The sequence below is a fragment of the Lepidochelys kempii genome, chromosome 5 (assembly GCF_965140285.1).
Source record: "Lepidochelys kempii isolate rLepKem1 chromosome 5, rLepKem1.hap1, whole genome shotgun sequence".
NCBI lineage: Eukaryota > Metazoa > Chordata > Testudines > Cheloniidae > Lepidochelys > Lepidochelys kempii.
In genome coordinates this window covers 41,468,550-41,496,141 of record NC_136384.1, presented here as the reverse complement: position 1 = coordinate 41,496,141, position 27,592 = coordinate 41,468,550, and the positions used below count along the sequence as shown (strand labels likewise).

General features: G+C 42.5%; 2 protein-coding genes across 5 annotated transcripts in view; one reads left to right on the top strand and one right to left on the bottom strand.

Moving 5' to 3' along the window:
* CWC27 (CWC27 spliceosome associated cyclophilin) overlaps positions 1-22,999 on the bottom strand; it is a 229,332-nt gene extending 206,333 nt beyond the window's left edge. The window contains exons 1-7 of one of the 4 annotated variants that reach the window (XM_073344054.2): positions 22,678-22,999; positions 21,016-21,226; positions 15,780-15,876; positions 6,488-6,600; positions 2,563-2,706; positions 1,731-1,829; positions 1,383-1,486 (exon numbers count right to left, since the gene is read on the bottom strand). In XM_073344054.2, the coding sequence (XP_073200155.2) occupies positions 1,383-1,486; positions 1,731-1,829; positions 2,563-2,706; positions 6,488-6,600; positions 15,780-15,876; positions 21,016-21,063 (605 nt within the window). In that variant the 5' untranslated portion in view covers positions 21,064-21,226; positions 22,678-22,999. The remainder of the gene's footprint in view (positions 1-1,382; positions 1,487-1,730; positions 1,830-2,562; positions 2,707-6,487; positions 6,601-15,779; positions 15,877-21,015; positions 21,227-22,677) is intronic. The other 3 variants (XM_073344053.2, XM_073344051.2, XM_073344052.2) reach the window with 3 other exon arrangements.
* Positions 23,000-23,040: 41 nt separating this feature from the next.
* SREK1IP1 (SREK1 interacting protein 1) overlaps positions 23,041-27,592 on the top strand; it is a 33,247-nt gene continuing 28,695 nt past the window's right edge. The window contains exon 1 of the mRNA XM_073344055.2: positions 23,041-23,145. Coding sequence (XP_073200156.1) covers positions 23,133-23,145 — 13 coding nt within the window. The 5' untranslated portion in view covers positions 23,041-23,132. The remainder of the gene's footprint in view (positions 23,146-27,592) is intronic.

The window sequence follows — 27,592 nt, the reverse complement described above, 5'->3', positions numbered from 1 at the left end:
AATTTACTAAAAAAACACTTGTTACAAGATTGTTAAGGTTGCAAAGCACTTGTAAGTTAGAAAATACCACAATTAAAGTTGCCCATGCAAACTTAATTTGCCCCCTTATGTATGTATAATCATACAATTTTTAATTACATAATCACATGCTTTTTTTCCCTAAGACCCCTACCTCATTTATTGAAGGGCTAGCTAGTTATTCAATATTTCTTTTTATGCTCCTCATTCAAAATACGTGGCCACAAACCTTTTTAATACCCACCATCCAAACCCTGCACTGAATACAAAACTATTAATTTTCTCTTTGATGTTGCTATGGGACTCTCACTGTAGTATCTTAGTGCTTCACAATATTAATGAATTTATCAATACAACAACTCTGTGAGATTAAGTGATGCTATTAGCCCATTTTACAGTTGAGGAACCAAGGCACAAAGATATTAAGGCTAAAACTGTCAAAAAATGTCCACTAATTTTGGGTGCTAAACTTGAGACACTGAAGGACTGATCTTTCCAGAGTACCTAGCATTTTTATAGCACTTTATACATTCAAAACACATCTCCCAGACTTCCGTTGAAGTTGTAAGCACTCTACACTTCTGTAAATTTGACAACAAATGTCTCCCACTTGACATCCAGAAAAGAAGAAACACATAATTAGTGGCCAATTGTGAATATTTTAGTTTAAATGACTTTCCCAACATCACAAAGGAACTCTGTGGCAGAGGCAGGGATAAAATCCAATTCTCCAGAATGGAATTCTATTTCCTTGACCGTAAGACCATTTTTCTTGCAATCCCTTGCCTTATTAACTATATACTTTCCAATTCTTGCACCAAATAAGGAGTCCTACAGAAAACTTTGTCAATCACAAGAGTATTGATTCATTCTGAGAACACCATCAGTCCGATGCACAGAATGAGGTGACGGTGCCTTGGACAAAGTAGTATATAATCATGAAATCAGAGACTGTATAACCATCCACACATACAAAGGGCACATATTAAGGTTGCACATGCACCCTTTATTCTGGCATTTCTTAATTTATGACTGCTTCACTTTGCAACCTTACTGTTCTTTAAACAGTTTTTTAAAATTGTAATTTGGCACATATAATGCTGAAATCTTATACCTGCAACTGTATGTAAACAATCTTTTTACCAACTATAATATTCAGCATTAAGAAATAAAGGAAAAGGGACAAATTGCTTAAACTATGAAAACAGTTTTTATGCCCTCCCATCTTGGAAAAAAAATCAGGTACCACATTTATTTTACAAGGTACTATAAAGACATTAGCATATCATAGAACAAGACTGAAATAATTTTACAATTAGAGCTGTAAAAAATTAAAGAAAGGCCCACTTATGAGGTATAATTACTTTGTGCCTTTGGATTTTGACTTTTTTACTTCTTCCCCTGGTTTGTCCTTTTTCAGCTTTTTATTTGTTCTTGGAATGATGTCATCAAAAGGATTAAACAAAACCTAAGGAAAAAGTTAAATATTTTATAATATTTAATATTTTATTTAATAAGCATTTTGCTGTAATTTAGAATACTTACATGTTTAAAAAAAAGAATTTTCAAAATAGTGAATTTTTTAAAAAAAAGTCTTTTTTCAACAATAATACATAACCCACTCAGATAAATTAATGCCAGTACATCCTACTAGAATAGAATTGTTTGAAGACAAAGAAAAAGTAGAATATTTGAATTAACCGCATACATACCTCACTACTTTTTATTTTGTGTGGATTGAGTGGTCTTTCTTCTTTGTCAATTTCTACTTCAGTCAGTCGTAACATATTGTATATGGTATCCCCAGTGATCTAAGAAATTCACATAAGTTTTTTAAAGTTAGTTATTTCAAAGCCTATCAATTTTCAGACTGCTTGTTAATTATTCTGCAAAATTTAAGGGAATTGTTATGTAAATAATTTTGAATATATGAAAGAGGAATATTTACATTACATTACCTATGGCTACAAATATTTTAAATGCAACAAGACTCTGCTCTTTAGCAACCCGATTCTGCGTTAAAGAACTATTCAGGTGCCACAGAAGTTAGTGAAGGGAGTTCTGAATTGAAAATAAAACTAACAAAAAATTCTGTAGAATACAGAGCTAACCTACTTGACAATTTCCACATTTCCTTGAAACCATCATCATTTTATTGCTTTCATTTGCTTGGGTTGTTCTTGAATAATGATATTAGAATTGCATTTCTAAATTAACATTTTATAAACAGTAGAAAAAACAGTCTATATGCAACAATCAGGGTACTTTTAATTTTATTAGATTACTCTGAAAAAATGTATTGTAAAGGTTCAATTTAGTAGAAAACCACGGAAAATTAACTACTAAGGAAAACTACCAATTGAGATCAAGGTCAGGCATGGAAGACAGACAAAAACTAAGATGTTTTTAAATACTAAAATAACTTTGAAAGTAGCAAAATGCATTTGAGCTGTGTGAAGATAATAAGAAAACATTCTCTGAATTAGAAGTACATTTAATTGCATCTGTCAAAACCATGATTCAATTCATAACTCAATAGCGAACCTTTCCAAAAATGGTGTGCTTGTTGTTAAGTTCATCTGCACGGCCCAGTGTAAAGAAAAACTGACTGCCATTATCATGAGCTCCAGCATTTGCCATAGCAACCAGTCCTCTTCGATTAAAACGCAATCGTGAGTGGAATTCATCCTTCAAAATAAAAAGGAAGATTGTTTAGTATGCAATTTTAATTTTGCACTTGTTTAACCAGTAAACAACCACCCTAACATACATAAGGCAGAATTTCTTGTGTTTGAAAAATTTTACAGTATTCTACCAAAACATCAAAAACTACTCCCAGATTAACAATGCAAACAAATACATGATTTTTTTAAAAAAAAGTGCAAGCTTAAGAGCTTCTTGTTAATCAGGCTAAGAAATGGAAAAATATTTGTCAACTTCAAAGCAATAATATAGATGTGATTTGAAAAAAAAAAAAGAAACCTAGTATTTAAACATAATCTCTATTAAGAAAAAAAAAAAAAGACTAAAACCTGCATTTTTCTTGTGACATCAAAACTATCATATATTTAACCTAACAAAATGTTGTATTTCAGAACAAATCCAGTTTCCATTCAAATCAATGGGAGCTCTGCAACAGATTTTAATAGCACCAGTATTTCATCCTTATTATGGGCCCACTTCTTATTTGCTGGGCACGACACAATACTTCCAAGGCAAGGTACTACTCTGAATGAGTAAAGGAGGCAGAATCAGCATTTATGTAAAGACAGGAAATTAAAAGGTTTCAGAGTAGCAACCGTTGTAGTCTGTATCCGCAAAAAGAAAAGGAGTACTTGTGGCACCCTAGAGACTAACAAATTTATTTGAGCATAAGCTTTCGTGAGCTACAGCTCAGCATCTGATGAAATGAGCTGTAGCTCACAAAAGCTTATGCTCAAATAAATTTGTTAGTCTCTAAGGTGCCACAAGTACTCCTTTTCTTTTTGCGGAAATTAAAAGTTGCCCATGCAAAATTAATCTTCCCTCCAATGCATACACATGATGATAATCTTCAAATATGAGATCATATACAATTTCCTCCCCATGCCCCCACTTCTCCCAACTGTCTCTCCTTGTTCTTTTAGCCAGCCCAACAGGTTAGCAATAGCACAGTACACAGCCAATCGATATTCCATTATGGGAAGTACTAACTTTACAGAACCAGGGCGGCCCCGACTATACACAAAGAGCACAGAAAATGTAAAGATGGTGCAAAAATAGGTGCTTGTGATTTACGTAAGTGCACACAGAACTATCAGGACAAAAAAGAAAAACTAAGCACACACAAGCAGGCAAACTTCCCCAATATTAAGAATAGTCTGAAGGAAGAAAACCCTATATTTAAAGCCTTCCGTGACAACTCCTTCTCAGGTCATTTCTTGTGAGAGAAATCATCTTGGGTCCTCAAAATTATAGAGAGAATGAAATATTAGACTCAAATAAACAATCCTGGTAGAAGGAAAATGAGACCACTCCTCCCCCTCTCACATTTCAACACGGGCTCTGCACAAGCTAGGGGCCCACCCACACATGACTCAGTGCATGATCATGATTTAAGTGGGCTCCTGTTAACTTTACAGATGCACCTTAAGACCAAGGTTAGGGCAGGGGTATGAAGCTGCTGTTTTTTGTGACCAAGTCTTATAAGGCTGAACTGGGTGACAGGAATGGATCTGCGTCCAACTACGGGGGGTGGCAGAAGCATAGGAACCCTGGAAAGGGGCTATTTTTCTTCTGTTTGCATGATCATGTAGAGGGCTTCACTTGTGGACTGGGAAGCCGTGGCTCAAAAGTCCCCAAAGTCCTGGGATGGCCTTGCTGGGCAGCCCGCGGGCCTGGCATCTGAGTTACAATCCAGCGTTGCCCAGTTCTCCCTGGGTTTTCTCAGCCATATAGGAGGAGGGGAAGGTAGGGGATCCGGGCTCTCCCTCTCAACCAGGTCTAGTCCTGGGCCCAAAGGGGAAGGTGCAAGGATGTCTAAGACTCCTCTTGCCGATACACCAGACCAGCTTCCCCTGGGCTACTTCCTACCTTCCCACTCTTCAGTTTGGGACATGGTAACAGCACTCTGCCCCTCCCTAGCAAAGTGTTTCCAATCAGCCTCAACAACCTAAATGGTCAAATGGGTACTTCCCAGCTCACTTCTCAATGTCCAGTTATTCTCCCTTCTCAGGGAGCAGGGGAGGGAAAAGGGTCAAGCCCCTGGCTTCCCATTTGGGTCTTACCCACAGTCCAGACATTTCTCCTTTGGACCACTCTGTCCCAGAGGCTGGAAACTGGCTTCCTGCCTCCAGACAGCCTTGCCTTCAATCTCCCTCCACAGCTGCTTGACTGTCAGAGTCCCCTTTTAAGTAGGTTCTCTATCTGGAGCATGCTCTGCAGCTGCAGAGGGGCAGAGTCCTCTTGGCCAGGACTGGTCCCTCACTTCCTTAGCCTTTGTGTGGGGTCTGTAAACCCCATCAAAGACCAGAATGGAAAGAAATCACTACCACCTGGAGATCAACAATGCATCCACACTATTGGAAGAACTACCACAGAGGCATCTCAGTAACAATATCCTGCTCAGCCCTGATTCCATATGGTAGCCCTTGTTGGATGCAAAGCTTGAAACTCACTTTATGCAACTGAATCATTTCCAAAAAATACTATATGCAGAGTTAGCATGCAAAAAATTAACAAAAAAGTTGCACGCTAATGTTAACTTGAAAAAAAAAAATGGTCTGGCCGACCGATCATATGTGTTCCCTGTTTAGTAGTATAAATCTATTTGTTCATGTAATCCAGAAGAGAAACTGTCTCCTTTGAAGCCTGAGGTTAGAAAAGAACCAGAAGCCTAGGTTGATAAGAGCAATGCAGGTTTACACATAGTATACAGAGCCTTGCCTATAAACATTCCCTGTGATAAAATAATTGAACATATAGCATTAACCACTTCAGTGTTGTCTAACAGATCACAAAATCATAGAACAAAACCTCTCTCTCATATCTAGTTCACCCTCTGTTTCAATGCAATGCTTAAGTGAGAGACAAACAGAAGAACACGTACAAAGGGGAAGTCTGTTTTTAAAGGTACCTTCTAACATATGAAGAATATAAATATTAAGAGACTGGGTGTAAAATTTTAGAAATACTCTAAACTACTCTGAAGAGTTACACATGCCCAACTTGGTCCAGTCTCAGTGTGGGGGCAATGGACTAGAAGACCTTCCAAGCCTACATTCCTATGATTTCTAACTTGTGTGTGCAAACACCCCAGTGAACATATGTTTAAGACAGGGCTGTGCATGGATGCTCATCAGATCTAAACTTGCACAAGTATAAGAGTATTTCTGTATCTAACTTTGGCACATGCAAATATTTGTCCATACTTTTGAATATTTGCTGCTGCCAGAATACTAGCGCAACGAGTGTTGGAAAGCATTATTCAGTAATTGCAATCTGGGCAAGAGAAGATGAAGATATCTGAAAGCTATTGACTCTCCTTTTATTGTAATGTTCCACACAAGTTTACCTGGTGCTTTCTGATCTCCTTTTGCTCTATTGAATATCTAGTAGGAAAAACACTGAAATCACTTCAGTGATGTTTTTACATTTAAATAACTGACACAATTTTTACACTCATTTCATCCTTTTGATTCCACTTTTCTTCATGCTCTCTTACTGTACCTTATTTTCACTTTTCCTCATGCAATTTTTGCTAATAGGCTAACACATTATATTAGTACCCTGGGTACAATACAGACAGATTTTGGAACTGTGCATGAAAAAATGCACATGCAAAAATGGAAACACAAGATGTGCAAGTAATCACTGTACATGAGAAAATATTAATTTCTTGTGTGAGCTTTGTTTTAGCAATCTCTGCTATTCGTAAAATCACTTGCAAATAAATATACAGTAATTAAAAACGAACTATACAGATACCTACCTTGAAGGGGAGCCCGTAGATTGACTCTCCACCTGACCCAGTACCAGTGGGATCTCCCCCTTGCACTATAAAATCAGGCACAACTCTGTGAAATATTGTGTTGTCATAATAACCTGCAAAGAAAAAGAATATTTACTATAAGTGTACTTTTAGAATTATGTAAAAATATCTATAGTGTAAGCAATGTGACCACCTGGAAATCCTGGACGCCCTATCATCTCAGGCATTGGCACCCTGACAGCAGGATTGTCTGGCTATGTAGACTCCCTCCTCAGGCCCTACGCTATCAGCACTCCCAGCTATCTTCAAGACACCATTGACTTCCTGAGGAAACTACAATCCATCGGTGATCTTCCTGAAAACACCATCCTGGCCACTATGGATGTAGAAGCCCTCTACACCAACATTCCACACAAAGATGGACTACAAACCGTCAGGAACAGTATCTCCGATAATGTCACGGCAAACCTGGTGGCTGAACTTTGTGACTTTTTCCTCACCCATAACTATTTTACATTTGGGGACAAAGTATACCTTCAAATCAGCGGCACTGCTATGGGTACCCACATGGTCCCACAGTATGACAACACTTTTATGGCGGACTTAGAACAACGCTTCCTCAGCTCTCGTCCCCTAACGCCCCTACTCTACTTGCGCTACATTGATGACATCTTCATCATCTGGACCCATGGAAAAGAAGCCCTTGAGGAATTCCACCATGATATCAACAACTTCCATCCCACCATCAACCTCAGCCTGGACCAGTCCACACAAGAGATCCACTTCCTGGACACTATGGTGCTAATAAGCGATGGGCACATAAACACCACCCTATACCGGAAACCTACTGACCGCTATACTTACCTACATGCCTCCAGCTTTTATCCTGACCACACCACACGATCGATTGTCTATAGCCAAGCCCTACGATACAACTGCATTTGCTCCAACCCCTCAGACAGAGACAAACACCTGCAAGATCTCTATCAAGCGTTCTTAAAACTACAATACCCACCTGCTGAAGTGAAGACACAGATTGAGAGAGCCAGAAAAGTACCCAGAAGTCACCTACTACAGGACAGGCCCAACAAAGGAAATAACAGAACGCCACTAGCCATCACCTTCAGCCTCCAACTAAAACCTCTCCAGCGCATCATCAAGGATCTGCAACCTATCCGGAAGGACAACCCATCACTCTCACAGATCTTGAGAGACAGGCCAGTCCTTGCCTACAGACAGCCCCCCAACCTGAAGCAAATACTCACCAGCAACCACACACCACACAACAGAACCACTAACCCAGGAACCTATCCTTGCAACGAAGCCCATTGCCAACTGTGTCCACATATCTATTCAGGGGACACCATCATAAGGTCTAATCACATCAGCCACAATATCAGAGGCTCATTCACCTGCACATCTACCAATGTGATATATGCCATCATGTGCCAGCCATGCCCCTCTGCCATGTACACTGGCCAAACTGGACAGTCTCTACGTAAAAGAATCAATGGACACAAATCAGACATCAAGAATTATAACATTCAAAAACCAGTTGGAGAACACTTGAATCTCTCTGGTCACTCGAATACAGACCTAAAAGTGGCAATTCTTCAACAAAAAAACTTCAAAAACAGACTCCAAAGAGAGACTGCTGAATTGGAATTAATTTGCAAACTGGATACAATTAACTTAGGCTTGAATAAAGACTGGGAGTGGATGGGTCATTACGCAAAGTAAAACTATTTCCCCATGTTTATTCCTCCCCTCCTCCCCCCACGCTGTTCCTCAGACGTTCTTGTCAACTGCTGGAAATGGCTCACCTTGATTATTACTACAAAAGGTTCCACCCCCCTCCCCCCGCGCTCTCCTGCTGGTAATAGCTCACCTTACCTGATCACTCTCATTACAGTATGTATGGTAACACCCATTGTTGCATGTTCTCTGTGTATATAAATCTCCCCACTGTATTTTCCACTGAATGCATCCGATGAAGTGAGCTGTAGCTCACAAAAGCTTATGCTCAAATAAATTTGTTAGTCTCTAATGTACCACAAGTCCTCCTTTTCTTTTTGCGAACTAACACGGCTGCTACTCTGAAACACTAAAGTGGGACTCAGGGAACCTATTCCTGGCTCTACAACTAGCCTGCTGAGTAAATCACTTTGCTGCCCCGTGTCTCAGTTTCTCCCATCTGATAATAGTGATACTGACCACATTTATGAAGTGCTTTGAGATCTGGGGCTAGATATCATTATGTGTACAGAAGTTAGAACTTGAGTTTTGACTCAAAGAATGGTATTCTGTTGATTTTCAACTTCTGTTTCAATTTTCTATGATAAAATATCCCATTTATATGAACTGGGAAGTACCATAAAATGTGTGATCAGGTAAACATCTTAAAATTTTCAAGACAATTGTGTCAAAATTAAACACACTAATATACAATACAGAACAGTTTTCTGTGTTGCTGTACCCTTGAAGGCATTGCATGTCATTAAAAGGATAATATTAATAGATACACGCTGGAAATAAAAGAAGTCATCTCCCAGATAGTCTTAATAGACCTGGTTCTCCTGTCCTGTATACTCCTTTTACCAAGAACTTTGAGTTATTACTGATGAAGATCAGCATAAAAGGAGAATTAAGTCCAATGTGTCTGTGTTTATTCTATAGTATCTCCTTATTTTTTAGACTTCTGCTCTAATATAATCATCAGGAGCTTAATTTAGTAGGAATATTCTAGCACTATATTTCCACCAACCACCACACAATCAAAGTTGTGGGGTAATTCTTAATTTCCTAACCTGAAGATTAGTTTATGTGAATTAATGGAGCTAAAAACTACATACAAGCTATATCAATAAATGTGAGAAAAAATAAACTGCATACTTCACATTATTTGTCACAATGCTGGGTTTTTCCGTGCCAATAATTTCCTATTGTCAGTTATCAAGTGTTCAAGAAATTAAGTATAACACCACTATCACGTAAGTGACTGGAAATAAAAACAGCTGGGTTAAAAAAATAAACCAAGAACATGAGAAGGCATGTTGCCAATATTGCTAAATTAACGGCCACCGTTCCGTGATAGATAAGCTGTTAGAGTATAAAAGTTCTTAAATTGACAGAACAGGGTTCTACTCTCACACTTTGAGCATGGAAGGTTTTTCCTCCTTTCATTCTTTTCTTCTCTCTCTATGACCAAAGCTTTTCATATACATCTATAATTTAGTATGGCCAAACAATGGTATTGGCTACACACCAACACTGACAAGTATTCATCAGTTTCACCTTATATGGTGCTCCAATCAGACTCTGAAACATTGAGTCTATTGTGCTTCTTGGTTTTATTATAGGGAAATCAAAACAGCTTCTGGGAGGTGAAAATTTAACTCTGCTTGACATATGTAGCAGGTCAATTAAAAAAACATGATGTTTTAAGACAATGGAGGACTTACAAATTTTATACTGTAGACAGAGATATTTCCATTTAAAATAAGCCAAGTTCAAGAAGTCTTCATATATTTCAAACATTTTTCACCATATTAGTAATGTTGTTATTCTGACTACTGAAAACGAACTTTACTCTTTCTCTAATAATCTCATATAAAATGTGAACTTTTGCTCCCTTCCTAGCAAGCCTCATCATTATGACATAGTTATACACTATTCCGGCACTGTGTGTGTTTAGGATAGTGTTGTAAACTGGGTGCCATAAATCAGATATTCAAAATTAATTATCAGTGTAAAATTGTTACTTCATAGCATTTGGCCAATTTATGTTTCTTGAGAAGTCCCTCTCACTATTTATATTTTGGCAATGTTCAAGGTGCTGAACAAACAAATAGGAAGACAGCTGTTGCCTTGAAGAGATAAATTCAAAACTAACAAACAACCAATAGAAGGGCCAGGGAGAGAAGGGGGAAGGAAGATGAAAAACCTAATAAAATGATGCAGCAACATAGGCTAGAAGGTGGGTGGGGTTTTTTCCTAAAAATTAAAAACACAAAACTATTCTCATCTGCCCCTAAACCTAAATATTCTTATATACAGACTGGTTGTCAGTTTAAAAGATATGCATAACAGAAGTTATGGACCTGATGCAGAAATCACTAGGTGAGGTTCCTTCTCTTGTGTTAATGAAGAAGTCAAATTAGATAGTCATAATGGTCCTCCTGGCCTTAAAAACTATTAATCTAAATGTCAATAATTACTTATTTTCTTGTAAGCATCACAGCAGTGGTGGGTCTTAAAAGGAGAACTGTATTTGCCTTTCAGATGATTTCAAGGAAGGCATTCCATCTGTAACACCTGGAGGCATTTATAGGATAAATGAGTATCCATAGCAGGCATTATTAGCAAAGCCCATTGGAGCAACACAATGAGATGAGTAGATAACTAAGGAGGAACAGATTTATGTAGGCCCATCAAGAAACTGACAAGAAACTTGAACTTGATGCCTGGAGAAAGGCAAGTGTATGGAGGGTTTCATTGGGGATGACAACATATATATCATAGGAAGGGACTGAAGCCCAGGAAGATAAGGAGATGCCTGGGAGTAAATCAAGATGGGAGGTGATCCAGACTTGGACAAGAGCTTTTGATGTCTAGACAGTGTTGAAGGCTCAGACAGGAAGCCAGGGAGGAAGAAGTGGCAGGATTTGGACAAAGCATAAATATGGGGGTGAGGGAATTAAAAATAACTTCTGGGTTGCTGACTAGGAGGATAAAGATAGTGTTAATCATGACAAATTAAAGCACTGTGCTCCTTGAGCTAAGGCAGAGACCCATGAAAAAGACAATGTCAATCTCTGAAGCACAAAGACATTACCTTTTTCATGGGTCACTGCCTTAACTCACGGAGCACAGTGCTCTTTTAGTGCTTGGAGCATCAACAAATGTGGAATTCACTGCTATAATAGTCTCATCTGGGCATGGTTTCATGAGGGACTGGCGTCTCCTTGGTGCATGGCTTAGGCCTCTGAATACAGTCCTCCATCCGGGGGACGGACTGTATCCAGAAAACAGTGACTGAAAAGGACTTCAAGCTCATGGTGGATAACCAAACAATCATGAGCTCCCACTGTAATGCAGCTATTAAGAGGGTTAAAGCAATCTTTGTATATATAAACAGGGGATTATCAAGTAGGAGTTGGTGTTACCTCTGCATATGGCATTAGTGAGATTATTACTAGAGTACTGAGTTCAGTTCTGGTGTCTATGTTTCAAAAACAATATTGACAAATTGGAAAGAGCTCAGAAAACAGCTACAAGGATGATTTGAAGTCTGAAAAATTTGCCTTACAGCTAAAAAGGTAAGAAGCTCAATCTATTCAGATTGTCCAAGAGAAGACTGAGAGGTGACTTGATCATCATCATCTATAAGTACCTACAAGGGAAGAAGATTTCCAGCAGTAGAAAGCTCTTTAATTGAGCAGACAGACAATGGCATAATGAGATCCAATGGCTGGAAGTGGAAACTAGACAAATTCAGACTAAAAAAAATATTTAGGGTAACTGATCATTGGAACAACTTATCAAGGGACTCCATCACTTGAAGTCTTTATACCAGGGCTGAATGCCTTTCAAACAGATATGTTCTAGCGGTACAAGAAATGATGGGTTTGATTTATGCTGGAGGCACAGACAGGAGTGAAAATCTCCTGTACAGAGGATATCTACAAGAAATGATCTACACATCAGAAAGGGTCTTGAGGTACCTTACCCCTAAAAGATACATAAAAGGGCTAGTGGCACCAGCTGGAAATACTGTGTAGCTACAAGAAAAGGAGTACTTGTGGCACCTTAGAGACTAACCAATTAATTTGAGCATAAGCTTTCGTGAGCTACAGCTCACTTCATCGGATGCATACTGTGGAAAGTGTAGAAGATCTTTTATACACACAAAGCATGAAAAAATACCTCCCCCCACCCCACTCTCCTGCTGGCAATAGCTTATCTAAAGTGATCACTCTCCTTACAACCTGAATGATAATCAAGTTGGGCCATTTCCAGCGCAAATCCAGGGTTTAACAAGAACGTCGGGGGAGGGGGGGGTTAGGAAAAAACAAGGGGAAATAGGTTACCTTCCATAATGACTTAGCCACTCCCAGTCTCTATTCAAGCCTAAGTTAATTGTATCCAATTTGCAAATGAATTCCAATTCAACAGTTTCTCGCTGGAGTCTGGATTTGAAGTTTTTTTGTTGAAGAATTGCAATTTTCATGTCTGTAATCACGTGACCAGAGAGGTTGAAGTGTTCTCCGACTGGTTTATGAATGTTATAATTCTTGACATCTGATTTGTGTCCATTTATTCTTTTACGTAGAGACTGTCCCGTTTGACCAATGTACATGGTAGAGGGGCATTGCTGGCACATATCACATTGGTGGATGTGCAGATGAACGAGCCTCTAATAGTGTGGCTGATGTTATTAGGCCCTGTGATGGTGTCCCCTGAATAGATATGTGGGCACAGTTGGCAACGGGCTTTGTTGCAAGGATAGGTTCCTGGGTTAGTGGTTCTGTTGTGTGGTTGCTGGTGAGTATTTGCTTCAGGTTGGGGGGGCTGTCTGTAGGCAAGGACTGGCCTGTCTCCCAGGATTTGTGAGAGTGTTGGGTCATCCTTCAGGATAGGTTGTAGATCCTTAATCATGCGTTGGAGGGGTTTTAGTTGGGGGCTGAATGTGACGGCTAGTGGCATTCTGTTATTTTCTTTGTTAGGCCTGTCCTGTAGTAGGTGACTTCTGGGTACTCTTCTGGCTCTCTCAATCTGTTTCTTCACTTCAGCAGGTGGGTATTGTAGTTGTAAGAATGCTTAATAGAGATCTTGTAAGTGTTTGTCTCTGTCTGAGGGGTTGGAGCAAATGCGGTTGTATCGCAGAGCTTGGCTGTAGACAGTGGATCGTGTGGTGTGGTCAGGGTGAAAGCTGGAGGCATGTAGGTAGGAATAGTGGTCAGTAGGTTTCCGGTATAGGGTGGTGTTTATGTGACCATCGTTTATTAGCACTGTAGTGTCCAGGAAGTGGATCTCTTGTGTGGACTGGACCAGGCTGAGGTTGATGGTGGGATGGAAATTGTTGAAATCATGGTGGAATTCCTCAAGGGCTTCTTTTCCATGAGTCCAGATGATGAAGATGTCATCAATATGGCGCAAGTAGAGTAGGGGCGTTAGGGGACGAGAGCTGAGGAAGCGTTGTTTTAAGTCAGCCATAAAAATGTTGGCATACTGTGGGGCCATGCAGGTACCCATAGCAGTGCCGCTGATCTGAAGGTATACATTGTCCCCAAATGTAAAATAGTTATGGGTAAGGACAAAGTCACAAAGTTCAGCCACCAGGTTAGCCGTGACATTATCGGGGATAGTGTTCTTGACAGCTTGTAGTCCATTTTTGTGTGGAATGTTGGTGTAGAGGGCTTCTACATCCATAGTGGCCAGCATGAGAGTGGGGTGGGGGGAGGTATTTTTTCATGCTTTGTGTGTATAAAAGATCTTCTACACTTTCCACAGTATGCATCCAATGAAGTGAGTTGTAGCTCACGAAAGCTTATGCTCAAATAAATTGGTTAGTCTCTGAGGTGCCACAAGTACTTCTTTTCTTTTTGCGAATAGAGACTAACACGGCTGTTACTCTGAAACCTGTCATTATGCAAGGCACTGCATTTAGCCGTATGGAGTGGAAATCTATCAACTGCATGAAAAAACTTGTACAGATACAGACAGACATCATCTTCCTTTCGAAATGCAAACAGATGGGCATCGTACCAAAAGGACTGAAGGTAAAAAAATCCATTACAATCTACATACCACACAGACTATGCTGACAGCTTGTGCCACACGCGCTCAAAGAAACTGCTGAATCATCTGATCAACATGCTCTACAGCAAACAGGGAAAGATTAAGAATGAGCTCTCAAAAATGGATACTCTCATAAAAAACTCACAGCTACAGCTCACTTCATCGGATGTCAAGCTCTGCGATACAACCGCATGTGCTCCAACCCCTCAGACAGAGACAAACACAAGATCTCTATCAAGCATTCTTACAACTACAATACCCACCTGCTGAAGTGAAGAAACAGATTGAGAGAGCCAGAAGAGTACCCAGAAGTCACCTACTACAGGACAGGCCTAACAAAGAAAATAACAGAACGCCACTAGCCGTCACATTCAGCCCCCAACTAAAACCCCTCCAACACATGATTAAGGATCTACAACCTATCCTGAAGGACGACCCAACACTCTCACAAATCCTGGGAGACAGGCCAGTCCTTGCCTACAGACAGCCCCCCAACCTGAAGCAAATACTCACCAGCAACCACACACCACACAACAGAACCACTAACCCAGGAACCTATCCTTGCAACAAAGCCCGTTGCCTCCCCCGACGTTCTTGTTAAACCCTGGATTTGCGCTGGAAATGGCCCAACTTGATTATCATTCACGTTGTAAGGAGAGTGATCACTTTAGATAAGCTATTGCCAGCAGGAGAGTGGGGTGGGGGGAGGTATTTTTTCATGCTTTGTGTGTATAAAAGATCTTCTACACTTTCCACAGTATGCATCCGATGAAGTGAGCTGTAGCTCACGAAAGCTTATGCTCAAATAAATTGGTTAGTCTCTAAGGTGCCACAAGTACTCCTTTTCTTTTTGTGAATACAGACTAACACGGCTGTTACTCTGAAACCTGTGTAGCTACAAGCTCCTTCATCCTCCCATGGTGTGGTTTTCCCAAGGCAGATCGTTTAATCCCCAAACCTCATTTCTTTGATCTGGATTACAGAGCTCCCATCACTCTGAAATGGCAGCACAATGAAATATTAAAAATCCGCAGATGTTTTTGAAAGAAAACAGGAAGTCATAGGCAGGGAAAGGAGAGTGATGCACAAAGTAATTTTTCAAGAGACTTCCTTGGACCGCTTGGCTATCATTTCATGAGTTTACTGAAGAACACAGTTACACATTACAAAATACCCACATAGTAAGTCCTCTTAAGTCTCTCATGTATTGTAGTTCAGTAATAACCTGCCATCTATTGGATCTGAGAAACATATTTAAAATGCTTTTTAAAATTCTTTGTCTAAGGTCTCTTTCTATAGCTTTGAAAAACGTATTTCTCAACACTTCTAGTTTTCCTGCACACTGGTAACTATATCTTAATATCAATTCCCGTGGACATTAGTGTACTATTCCTGTGATTCCTGTTTTATGAAAAAGCATAAAATGGAAGAAGTCACCAATACTGTACACTGAATAATATTAACGACAACTACTGTCCAACTCAATCATTACCTTCCATACAAAGCTGGACGAAATTTCGGCATGCTTTTGGTGCTTCTTTTGACCATAGCTCTATGTCAATATCTCCAGCTGTCGTTTTCAGTAAAACCTATAAAAATATATGAAAATACACTGTTTAGTCTTATTGCACTTAAACATTTACAGGTGAAGTCTCTGATCAAATAATACAGTCACAAGTAAAAAAATTCTTCATCCAATTTTAGGAATGCAAGAACAAAATTAGGAAGTTGGTCTGGTTTTCAGTGGCAGGTATTTTAAAGTACTAGATGTCGACTATTTGTCCTACAGTTTGTCTGATACACAAGTCAAAGAATAGTTTTTGTAAGACTTTATTACCAATGGCCCACTGTGTTACATTGGGCAAGTTTCTTCAACTCTCTGTATTTCTTTCCTTTCCCTTCCCGCCTTTGTCTATCTTGTCCATTTAAGCCCAGATCCTGCAAACACTTATGCATTTGCATAACTTTACTACCAGGAGTATAGTAAAATTAGGCCCAGTCTACACTATAAAGTTAGGTCGATGTAATCTACCTTTTGTCAACCTATTTGTACATGTGCCTACACTCAGTATTTTTCCTCTGGCCAATGTAAGCAGCTCATAACTGTGAAGCAGTAAAACCATCTCCTCAAATGGCCTGGAGCCACAGTCAACCTACAGAGGTTAACACAGTGAATCTGACACTGCATCAAGATACGCTAACCCTAACGGTCCTCCAGCAACTGTCCCACAATGCCCCATTCCCTGCAACAGTGACCCCGCTAGTCACAGTTGTGAACTCTACTGCCCAGAGGTCACAAGGACTGGAAGCCACCCCCTTTTATTTTTTAAATGGCTTTGCCCGATTGCCCACCTTGGTGAGCACACCTAGCAGCTCTCCCTTGTTGTGTGCAACTGCCCAACTGACAACCATGCTGGCTCCACATACTAAATGTGTTCCCACCTGGAATACACAGGAGGCCTTGCATCTCCTGGGCCTATAGAGAGAAGAGGCTTTGCAAGGAACGTGGACATCTACAAAAAGACTGCACAGGGGACACAGGTGAAGGGATAAAATAGGGATTAGCAGCAGTACTGCTTGAAAGGGAAGGAACTGAGGCAGGCATACTACAAGGTCACATAGGCCAACAATTGATCTGGTGCTACGCCAGCCACTAGGGTAACCAGCTGTCCCGATTTTATGGAGAGAGTCCCAACATTTGAGGCTTTTTCTTATATAGATGCCTATCACTCCCCACCCCCATCCTGATTTTTCACCCTATGCACCACAGACCTATCAGTTTTACAAGCTGCATGCCATTCTTAGCAGAGACGCCACCAGCACTCCACAGGAAACCATGGATACCTTGGAATAGTCTGCAACAGTGACCCCTGCCGTAAACAGGGGAGAAAGAAGGAGAGGACATATGGCAAGGGTGTCCAGCTATGCCACAAGCCAGGACCTGTTTGAGACTCTACCACAACCTAGTCAGTCCCATCAGAATGAGCCTTATGAAGGGGACGAAACCTCAGGTAAATGTGCGCATGCATTTTTCCTTACAATGTTAAATTTAAAGATAGTGTCCAGCCCAGTCCCAAGTAAACAGGACACAGGTATCAACTTTTCATTGTTTTGTTCACATGACAAGTGGGAGCGATACAACAAATAAATGTGACCTTGTTATCTCCTTTCTATTCCCATGTAAGGAAAGGCAGGGGGTGGGCATGCGGAGCAATCTGTTGAAGTATGTAGGGATGTCCCGTGTATCCTTCTCATAGAATATCAGCGTCGGAAGGGACCTCAGGAGGTCATCTAGTCCAACCCCCTGCTCAAAGCAGGACCAATCTCCAATTTTTTGCTCCGATCCCTAAGTGGCCCCCTCAAGGATTAAACTCACAACCCTAGGTTTAGCAGGCCAATGCTCAAACCACTGAGCTACCCCTCCCCCCTGAGAGAACTCGATAAAACTTTCATGGAGATGCTCTGCAATCCTCTCTCAAAGGTTTTTAGAGATAGAAGCCTTATTTCTTCTTCCATGGTAGGACACTTTCCTATACCACTCCACGATGACTTCAGCAGGCACCACTGCAGTCAACTGGCTAGTGAGACACAGGCCCGGGCAGCTTCAGAACACCAGCAGCGGCTGTGTTCTCTATGCCTTTGTCCTCTCTCAGAAGGGAGATATCAGTTAAAATCACTACCACCTATTGAAAATAGTGCCAGTACCCAGTGCCACTGTCCTATGAAAATAAGGGCCACCATTTTATTGCTTCATGCAACCAAAAATCTTAAGTCCCTCCTCATTCTCCTCCCTTCATCTCTGGCAAGCCATACTCACCCTGGCTGGGGCTGGAGAGTGGTGCTGTGCACGCCAAAGCTAAAGTATCAATAAGCATTACTTATTAAAAAATTTTATGGGAATAAGGGAAGGGAGTTTTGAGACTTATCCTTTCCTTTTTGTTGAGACTGTAAATCCAATGATACATCTGTTTTACCTGTGGCTTTCCATTGAAGCCTTGAGGGGTACCCCCTCCACACCTGCAGAATGCCTGATCATGATAAGGAGGAAAAAGAAGAGGACTAGGAAAGATACGTTCAGCGAGATCCTACAAGCCAGTTCTGCATCAGATCACAAACAAGGGGCCTGGAAGGTAAATATGGCAGACAATATGGCAAAGGAAAGAGCTGACTGGAGGAAGGCCAATGAGTCTCAGCAAGAAAAGGAAAGGGAGATGCAGCAGGATATTGGTGGGGGGTTGGGGAGGAGCGGTTTCTCACGCAAACACACATGATGTAGACTCTTGATCTACAGGTCCAACAATCAAGGACTCACCACCCTTTGCAATCATCTGAGAACTAGTGTAGCAGCTCTCTACACCCCCACCACATTCCACATGGCACCATGAATCACATCCCTACTCCTACCAACTCAGCACTGGGGAGACAATAAGGACAACCACAGCTCCACATACACTGACCTGAAAGAGAGACAGTTGGTGTATGTGTAGCCAAAATTACTCCTGGGGGAATTCTGTGCTACTGCGTGCATACATAATTAATGAGCCATGCATATTTTAAGTGTTTTGCACAGAAAAAAGCTTCTGCTAAAATGTTTCTGCAGTTCCACCTTTTGCCCACCAGAGGGAACTGTGGCACAAGAACAGCAGCAGCTCCCAGCCAGCTACAGAAGAGAAAGAGCTTGCCTTCTTCGCAGTGACTGTCAGGCCAGGTCAGGAGACGGGGGCTATGGGAAGACAGACAGCATGAGGTGCTGGGAGGATCAGACAGGGGCTCATCAGGGCTAGTGGGGGAGGACAGACTGAGGCAGGAGCTGAATGGGAGTGGAGGTGCAGGATCATAGTGGGGAGGTAGGTGCAGGCCACGTGGTGATGGGGAGGGGGTGCAGAGCTGTAAAGGGACAGAAGGTGGCTGAGTGGGGACACAGAGACACAGACACATAGGGACAGGGGAGTGGGTGGGTGGGGGTACAAAGATACATGGGGACAGGGGAGGGAGTGCAGGACACATGGGGATGGGGCAGATGTGTCTGACTGAACAGGAGAGGCTAGCGGTCAGCGAGGGTCTGCATGGGGGAAAGCTCCCTAACTACCTCCCCCCCCCACAAAAAAAACCCACTGTTTCATACTTTTCCCACCCATACCCAACAACCCTCCAAGTTCACACCCAGGCTCCTTCTCAGCAATTAACTTCCTCTCCCTCAACTCCTCCATTACCCCTGACTCCCCCAAGCCTTTGCACTGCTTCTGCGGGGTGTGGGAAATACGGTTCTGTATAGTAGTTTAAATGAATTATTACTCAGAGTTCTTTATTAATATGCCTAATAAGGAATCTATTTGTCAAAAAACATTTCCTGAATCTTTTTTGTTGTCTGTATTGTTATAGACATACGTGCTGACAGCTGTTTTGAAATAAATGACCAAAAATAATTGAAACTGGTGTGCTTATGTTATTTTGACAAATAAAATATGCAGAATTTTAAAATATTAGGTGCAGAATTTTTAATTTTTTGTTGCAGAATTCCCCCAGGAGTACAGAATTCCCCCAGGAGTTTCATTTGTGTAATGAAAGGGACAGGGATGTTTTCTGTCTAATTTTAAAGTTTCATGCTTTATTTTTTTAATTTCAGCATTGGATTTTGGCAGTTTTTGCTACACAATACAGTTTTTTAAAACAAACATCTTTATTAGTTCACAAAACATAAGGCAGAATATATAGCAGTACTCAAAACACACTACTTGTAATTGTACTGTATCACAGAACTCACAGGTTCAGTGAAACACACAGTGTAATAATACATAATTATATATGTACAGCAAGCACCTCATAATTCATAGGTTCACTACAAGACATGGTGTAGTATTTATAAATGTATAACTAGCTGTATAGAATTCCTAAAAGCCCCTAAAACTTCAGGGCCAGAGCACACTCCAGTACAGCACATTACTGTAGTTGGCCATTAACAGGCTCTTTCAAGCTCTCCCTCAACCACACAGCTCCAAGTTGAGCTCTTGTAATAGCCCCTGTGTCTGGCTGCTCCACCTCTGTCCTCCACCCCGGAGGTAGCTTTTCCCCATTTGCAGATATTATGCAAGACACAACAGGCAGCTATAACCATTGGAATATCATTCTCCCTGAGATGCAATTTTGTGGATAAATACTGCCAGCATCCCTTCAATCTACGAAAAGCAGATTCAATGGTCATTCTGTATCTGTTGAGCTGATAGCTGAACCTTTCGTTAGTGCTGTTGAGGTGGTTGGCATATGGCTTTATGAGCAGTGGAACAAGGGACAGGCTGGGTCCCCCAGAATCACTATGGATATTTTAATATTGCAAATGGTAACCTTATAATCAGGAAAGAATGTCCCTGCTTGCAGCTTTCTGAACAGTCCGGTTCTTAAAGATGCAAGCATCATGCACTTCTCCCTCCCCACCCACATCGATATCAGTGAAGCATGCCTAGTGATCAGCTTGCATAATCCACAAAAAAGTAGTCTTTTCTATTGATATACTCTATGGCAAGGTGAGCTGGTACCAATATAGGGAAGTGTGTGCTGCTTATCACCCATTACAGCTTGGGAACCCCACTGCTGCAAATCCATGCATTATGTCCTCTGTATAACTGAGAGTCACAGTCCTGTGCAGCAGAATACGATTAATGGCCCCACATACTTGCATGACAACAGTCCCTGCTGTAGATTTTCCAACTCCAAAATGATTTCCCACTGACCGGTAGCAATATGACATCACAAGGTTCCACAGTGGGATTGCCACTCATTTCTCAGCTGCCAGCAAAGCTCTCATTCTGGTGTCCCTGCACTGGAGAGCTGGAGTGAGGTTGGCACATAGATCCAAGAAGGCAACCTTTTGCATCTGGAAGTCGTGCAGCCACTGCTCGTTGTCCCAAACCTGCTCTGTGATGTGATCCCACCAATCTGGGCCTGAGAAATGAGCACTGATGCAGTGATCCATCAATAACCTTGAATTGTGTTTTGTTATGTCCCTCAGCAGTCGCTCCTCAAATAAATCACCATATCCCCTGTTGTTGTGGTTCTTCCTGCAGCTTTACTCATAACCAGAGGATTATGCGTTCTGTATTTGCAAGGTTCATGACAATAGCGCAGAGCTCTGCAGGCTCCATGCTTCTGTCAGAGATGGCAGGCAGCTACAAGTACTATGTAGGCTTTTGGGATTTTTTAAAAAAAATAGCATAAAAATTATGGAATAGGGATGACATTATGGGATGGAGAAAGTTTAAATTAGATTAAATTTCAGGTAAAACTTCATAACCATAAGAACAGTAGAACAATAGAATAGACTACCTCAGGAGGTTTTGGAAGCTCCTTCACTAGAGATTTTCAAAAGGAGGCTGGAGAGCCATCTACCTTGGCTGGTTTAGCCACAACAAATCCTGCCTCTTGGCAAGGGGTTAGACTAGATGACCCTTGTGGTCCCTTCTAACCCTATTATTCTAAGTTACATGCTGGGAACTTGACTCAGCTTCCAGAGATCACTGGGTGAGCTATTTCTATCCCACCACAGGAGAAAACTTCCCAAAAGGCATCACGCTAGAATAGTGGTTCTCAACAATGGCTCCAGGTCCCGCTGCAGGGACCTGAGCAGGTTTCAGGGGGTCTGCCAAGCAGGGCCAGCATTAGACTCGCTGGGGCCCAGGGCAGAAAGCTGAAAAGCCACCACATGGGGCTGAAGCCGAAGCCTGAACAACCTAGCTTTGCAGGTCTTCTGGGGCATGGGGCCCGAGGCAATTGCCCTGTGTGCTACCCCCTAACGCTGGCCCTAGCTTTTATATGCAGAAAACCAACTGTTTTGGCACAAGTAGGTTGTAGTTTTTATAGCATGGGAGAAGGGGCTCAGAAAGAAAAATGTTGAGAACCCCTGAGCTAGACGGTAGCGGTTTGCAGGCTGGGATACCTATCCTCGGTGTAGGCACTTTGCATCGACCCGAACGCTCCTGGGGAGTATGCGCAGCGCCGAAGCAAGCGGCCAAGCCTGCAGGTACAGGAGCTACCTGCTGACGGAGGCCACTGTACGCTAACCAGGTGCAAGTACTTGTCCAGGGTGGGGACAGGTACTTGTACCTGGGTGCTGTTTTAGGGTCATAGACACCACGTGACCTTTTGTCTCTCCATGGTATAATAAAAGAGCTAATATAGATTCAATTGAAAACCTTCTTGCTCGCTAACGTAACTCGCACCTGCCAAGGTGTGTAGCACAGGGGCGCGGGAACCATTTTTATAACGGGGGTGCGGATGATGGTCAGCGGAGCTGCCCCTCTCGCTCCTGGCTCCCTTCGCCCTTCCCAGCCTCACACGCTGGTCCCTCGCCCCCATCCCACCTCACGCGTCCCCGGCGCGCCCGGGGCGGGGCTCACCTTGCCGTTGGTCGGAGGCTCCTGGATGTAGATGTTGCTCATGCTGGCGGCGGGGGTGGGCTAGGGCTGAGGAGAGGGGGCGCCGCGAGGACGGACCCGGCTCCGCTTTCGCTCCAGTCCCGGCGCTGCGGAAGCCCCAACTAGCCCCGCCAACCTCCCGCCATGTTGGACTCCGGGATCCGGCGCTGCGGCGCGGGGGGAGGCAGCCGGGACGGGAGGCCGAGCGCGGAGCCGCCGGACAATCGCTGAGAAACGCGCCGCCTCCGTCGCGCCTCCTAATCCTGATGCTGACCCGGCTCCTCCGCTTCGCCCCGTCGCCGGGGTGATTTCACTCACCCCTCTTCTCCCTGTCTAATGGTGCGGCCCGGAGTGCGCTGCCCAAAGGCGTCCGGCCGGGAAGCGCCACCGCCTGTGTTCGGCTCAGCTCGGGGAGACGCTGCTGGGCCCTTGGCTCCATGGCGCTGCCAGGTGAGGGGCCCGTCCTGGCGGGGGGAGCGGGCGCCCGAGGAGACCCTTGAGACACCTGGCGCGGGAGGCAAGGAAGGGAGCCTGGCTGCCCGGGGCCGTCGGCTCCCCGCAGTGGCAGTGCGGGCGCCCCATAGTGAAACATCCGGTCGCCCTTACTTGAAGGGGGCAGGACCCCTCCTGGGAGAGTGAGTAAAGAGCAGAGGGCGGAGGGGAAGGTGCCCCGCTCAGGCCAGGTGGGAGACCAGGCCAGGTCAGGTGGGGCAATCCCACAAAACGGTGCCCAGGGTGAGAACACAAAGTGAAGCTTTAAAAGAGCCAGAAAGTGGGGTCCCATACGAATGGGGACCGCGTATCAGCCTGGAGGAGAAGTGGTCACAAAACAAAACAGACTGAAGGAAAGAAACCCAGATTTCATGGTGTGGAAAAGTGGTTTTTATACTGATAGGTTAAGGTCAGAAAGGCTCATCATGATCATCTAGTCTGGCATGCACATTGCAAGCTACAGAATCTCACCTGCCCACTCCTGTAATAAACCCATAATCTGGCTAAATTACTGAACCCCTTGAATCATGATTTAAAGACTTCAAATTACAAAGAATCCACCATTTATAGTAGTGTGGCCCTACAAGTGGCCTGAGCCCCATGCTGCAGAGGAAGGTGAAAATCTGCAGTCTGGTGTCACAGAAACCTCCTTTCTGATCGCAAATATGGCAACCCGTTAGACCCTGAGTGTGTTCATGAAACACACCAGCTAGATAACTGGGGGGGGAAATATGCTGTAGTAACTCACAGCCCTCCCCATCTAATGGCCAGTCTCTGGCTACTGGAGTGGAGATATTTGCTACTAGGAGTTGTAGATGGGCCACATGCCATTGTAGGCAATTTCATCATAGCATCCCCTCCATAAACTTATCAAGCTGTGTCTTGAAACCTTGCCTTCACTGCTTCCCTTGGAAAGCTATTCCAGAACCTCATTCTGATAGTTAGAAATCTTTGTTTAATTTCAAGCCTAAACTGGTTGATGGACAGATTATAGCCATTTGTTCTTGTATCATCATTAGCTCCTAATTTAAATAGTTCCTCTCCCTTTTTATTCCTCTGATGTGTTTATAGAGAGCAGTTGTATCTCCCCTCAGCCTTCATTTGGTTAGGCTAAACAAGTCAAGCTCCTTAAGAGTCTGTCTATGCAGCAAAGTATGTCCGTGCCAGCTGACTGAGGCTGCAAGGCTGTTTCATTGCTGTGTAGGTTTCTGGGCTCGGTCTGGAGCCCAGGTTCTAGGGCCCTGCAGGGCGGGAGGGTCCCAGAGCTTGGGCACCAGCCCAAGCCCAGAAGTCTGCACAGCAATGTAACAGTCCCACAGCCCAAACCCCCGAGCCCAAATTGGCTGTCGTGGGTCAGCCAGGGTTTTGGTTTTTTTTTGCTATGTGGACGTACCCTAAGTCTCCCCTTGGAAAGTATGTTCTTTGTTCCTCTGATCACCGTAGCAGCCTTTTTCCGCCCCTGTTCTGGTTTGAATTCATCTTTCTTAAGTATTACAGATGAGCTCTCACCAGTGGTTTGTAACTAGGTAATAACATTTCCTTATATCTACTGTAAATACCTTACCTGATGCATCCTGGGATTGCATTAGCTTTTTTGAAAAGGAGTACTTGTGGCACCTTAGAGACTAACCAATTTATTTGAGCATGAGCTTTCGTGAGCTACAGCTCACTTCATCAGATGTTTACCGTGGAATGAAGTGAGCTGTAGCTCACGAAAGCTCATGCTCAAATAAATTGGTTAGTCTCTAAGGTGCCACAAGTACTCCTTTTCTTTTTGCGAATACAGACTAACACGGCTGTTCCTCTGAAACCTGTCATTAGCTTTTTTGATGGCCACATCACATTGGTGGCTTATGGTCATCCTGTAACTGACCAAAACTCCAAGGTCGCTTTCCTCCTCTGTCATTTCCAACTGATATGTCCCCGGCTTATAGAAAAAAATCTTGTTGTTAGTTCCTAGGTGCATGAGCTTGCACTTTGCACTATTAAATTTCATCCTGTTGCTATTGTTACACAGGGTTTTCAGAACCCAAAGCAGTGATAACTTAACTGTTTCTTTGCAGGCGGTATCAGGAATAAATCAATGGGGACACAGCTCCTCCATCTGATCAATGATTGGCACAAACAAGAGTGTTTTTACCTAAAACTGCTTTTTTTATTAGGTCTCAAGCACATGTGCATGCACACACATGCTGTAGCAGTAGCTTCAGACCATACTAAACCTTTATATTTACCAAAGTTTAAGATGGTTTTGAGGAATCAACAGCCAGCCTTCCTGGGGCCCTTCTTCCATCTAGCTGCTGGAGATCTTAGGTGTCAGATCCTTGCCCAAAGAAAAAGCTTCCTCAGACTGATCCAAAGCATATTCTTTCACCTAATATTTTATAGCTAACTTTAAACAAAGCACATAACTTACAGTGACTCCTAGTGGGTCACCATAGTAACCCCTAAAGGGTCACCAATTCTCATAATTTCAGCAAACTACTCATTATCTCGTATCAAAGCATTTCTAGTCATAACAATAAAACGTACATGTCAGAGGCACTTAAAACCAAGGTCAGCTGTCCAAACATTCCTTCTATTTTCACTAACTCCCTGTTCCATCCTCCCATTCTTATTAGTAGAACTGCAAACATGCAGCTGCACGTCTTTGCCTCTCAGGGCCAAAATTATTCCTAGCTATGCCATGTGGGGTTTGTTTTTTCAGCTAGCAGTGACTGAACATACAAGATGGCTGATGGCAGTATTGTCAGATTCTGGGGTTACTGAAGGAATGTCAAATTCTGGGTAACACTGTTACTCCAGTTTCAAGATCAACCACCCTTCTTGTATGATGTTCCAGTGCTCCTCCATATTGGTAGTATCTCCCAACTTTGTGTCATCTGGAAATTTTATTAGCGCGCTCCCATTTTTTGTGCCAAGGTCATTAATAAAAATGTTGAATAAGATTGGTGTCAAGACTGATCCCTGAGGAACTCCACTAGTAACCTTCCCGCAGCCTGACAGTTCTTTTTTGCTATGGCCAGTTGTAGTCTCCCCTTTAACCAGTTCCTTATGCGTCTTTCAATTCTCATATTAATTCCTATCTTCTCCAGTCATGAGTTTCAAAAAGAGAGACAGGCAGACACAGCATTTGGCTTCTTGGATGATCTTTCTTGATCATAGGCAAGGGAAGGAGATAATTCCGTACTAATTCTGCTGGGTCTCTCTGCATCACCACCAAATACACCGGACCCTCGGTAGAACGCGGGGTTCGGGATCCATGCATGGTACCGCGTTAACGCAGGGACCGTGCTATAGCAGGGGCCACGTTACCATGGATACCAATTTAAATATTTAAATTTGGGATCCATCACCGCGACCACGCTATATGCGAATCCGTGCTCTAGCGAGGGTCTGCTGTACTCCTATTACAGCCCAGTAAGTGTGGGGATGAACAGAAATATCCTGAAATGACTACAGTCCTTTCTCTCAAACCGAATCCAAAGGTTTGTTATGGGCAACTGTTTCTCCACCTCCATAGCCTCTGTCTGCAGTCAGTGTCTCACAAGGTTCAGTTATTTTTCTCACCTTATTCTATGTCTGTGAAACCATTGGGAATGCTGGTGACAATGTACAGGCTGAATTGCCAACAGTATATAGACGATACCCAGCTCTGCCTCTGCTTAATGTAGAGCATAAATAGCTCTGTATCCAAGCTTTCTCAGTATGGAAATAAAATTAGCTCTTAGTAGAAGAGCAGTTGAATAAAGGTGAAAGCTGAAACTCTTGGATGCAAGCTATCTGGACCTACTAATTTAAAAATGTCTGACTTTAATAGCTGCCGTCTAACATCCTCATGAGAGATCTTTATGGAAAGAGTGTAATCATCATATGAGATGACTAAATCATCTGGCTTATCCCCAAATACAGAAAAGAAATATTTGTCGAACAGTTTTGCCTTTTCTGCGTTATTATAATAATTCCACCAATTCCATTTAGTAATGGTCCAAAACCATTATTAGGGTTCTTTATGTTCTTATATACCTTTTAAAAACTCGTCCTTTTTGTACTTAACTCTGCTGGACTTAGATTTCTCCTTGTGTCCATTTGCTTCCCTTATCAATTGTCTACAATTCATAGCTTCTGATTTATATTCATTATTGCTAACTTCCCCTTTCTTTCATTTGTTATATATTGTTTTATCATCATTATTATTATTATTATTATTATTATTTTCTGTAGCCCCCTTCACTTCCCCTTTAAGCCAGGTCAGTTTTTTAACCAGTACAGTTTTTCTGGATTGTGTTATTGTGCCTTTTGGGGCATCTGGTAAAGTGTTCTTTAAAAATTCCCAAATACCATTCACATTTTTGTGATTAAATTCTTCCTCCCAGCTGATATGGCTCATAATTGTTTTCAGTTT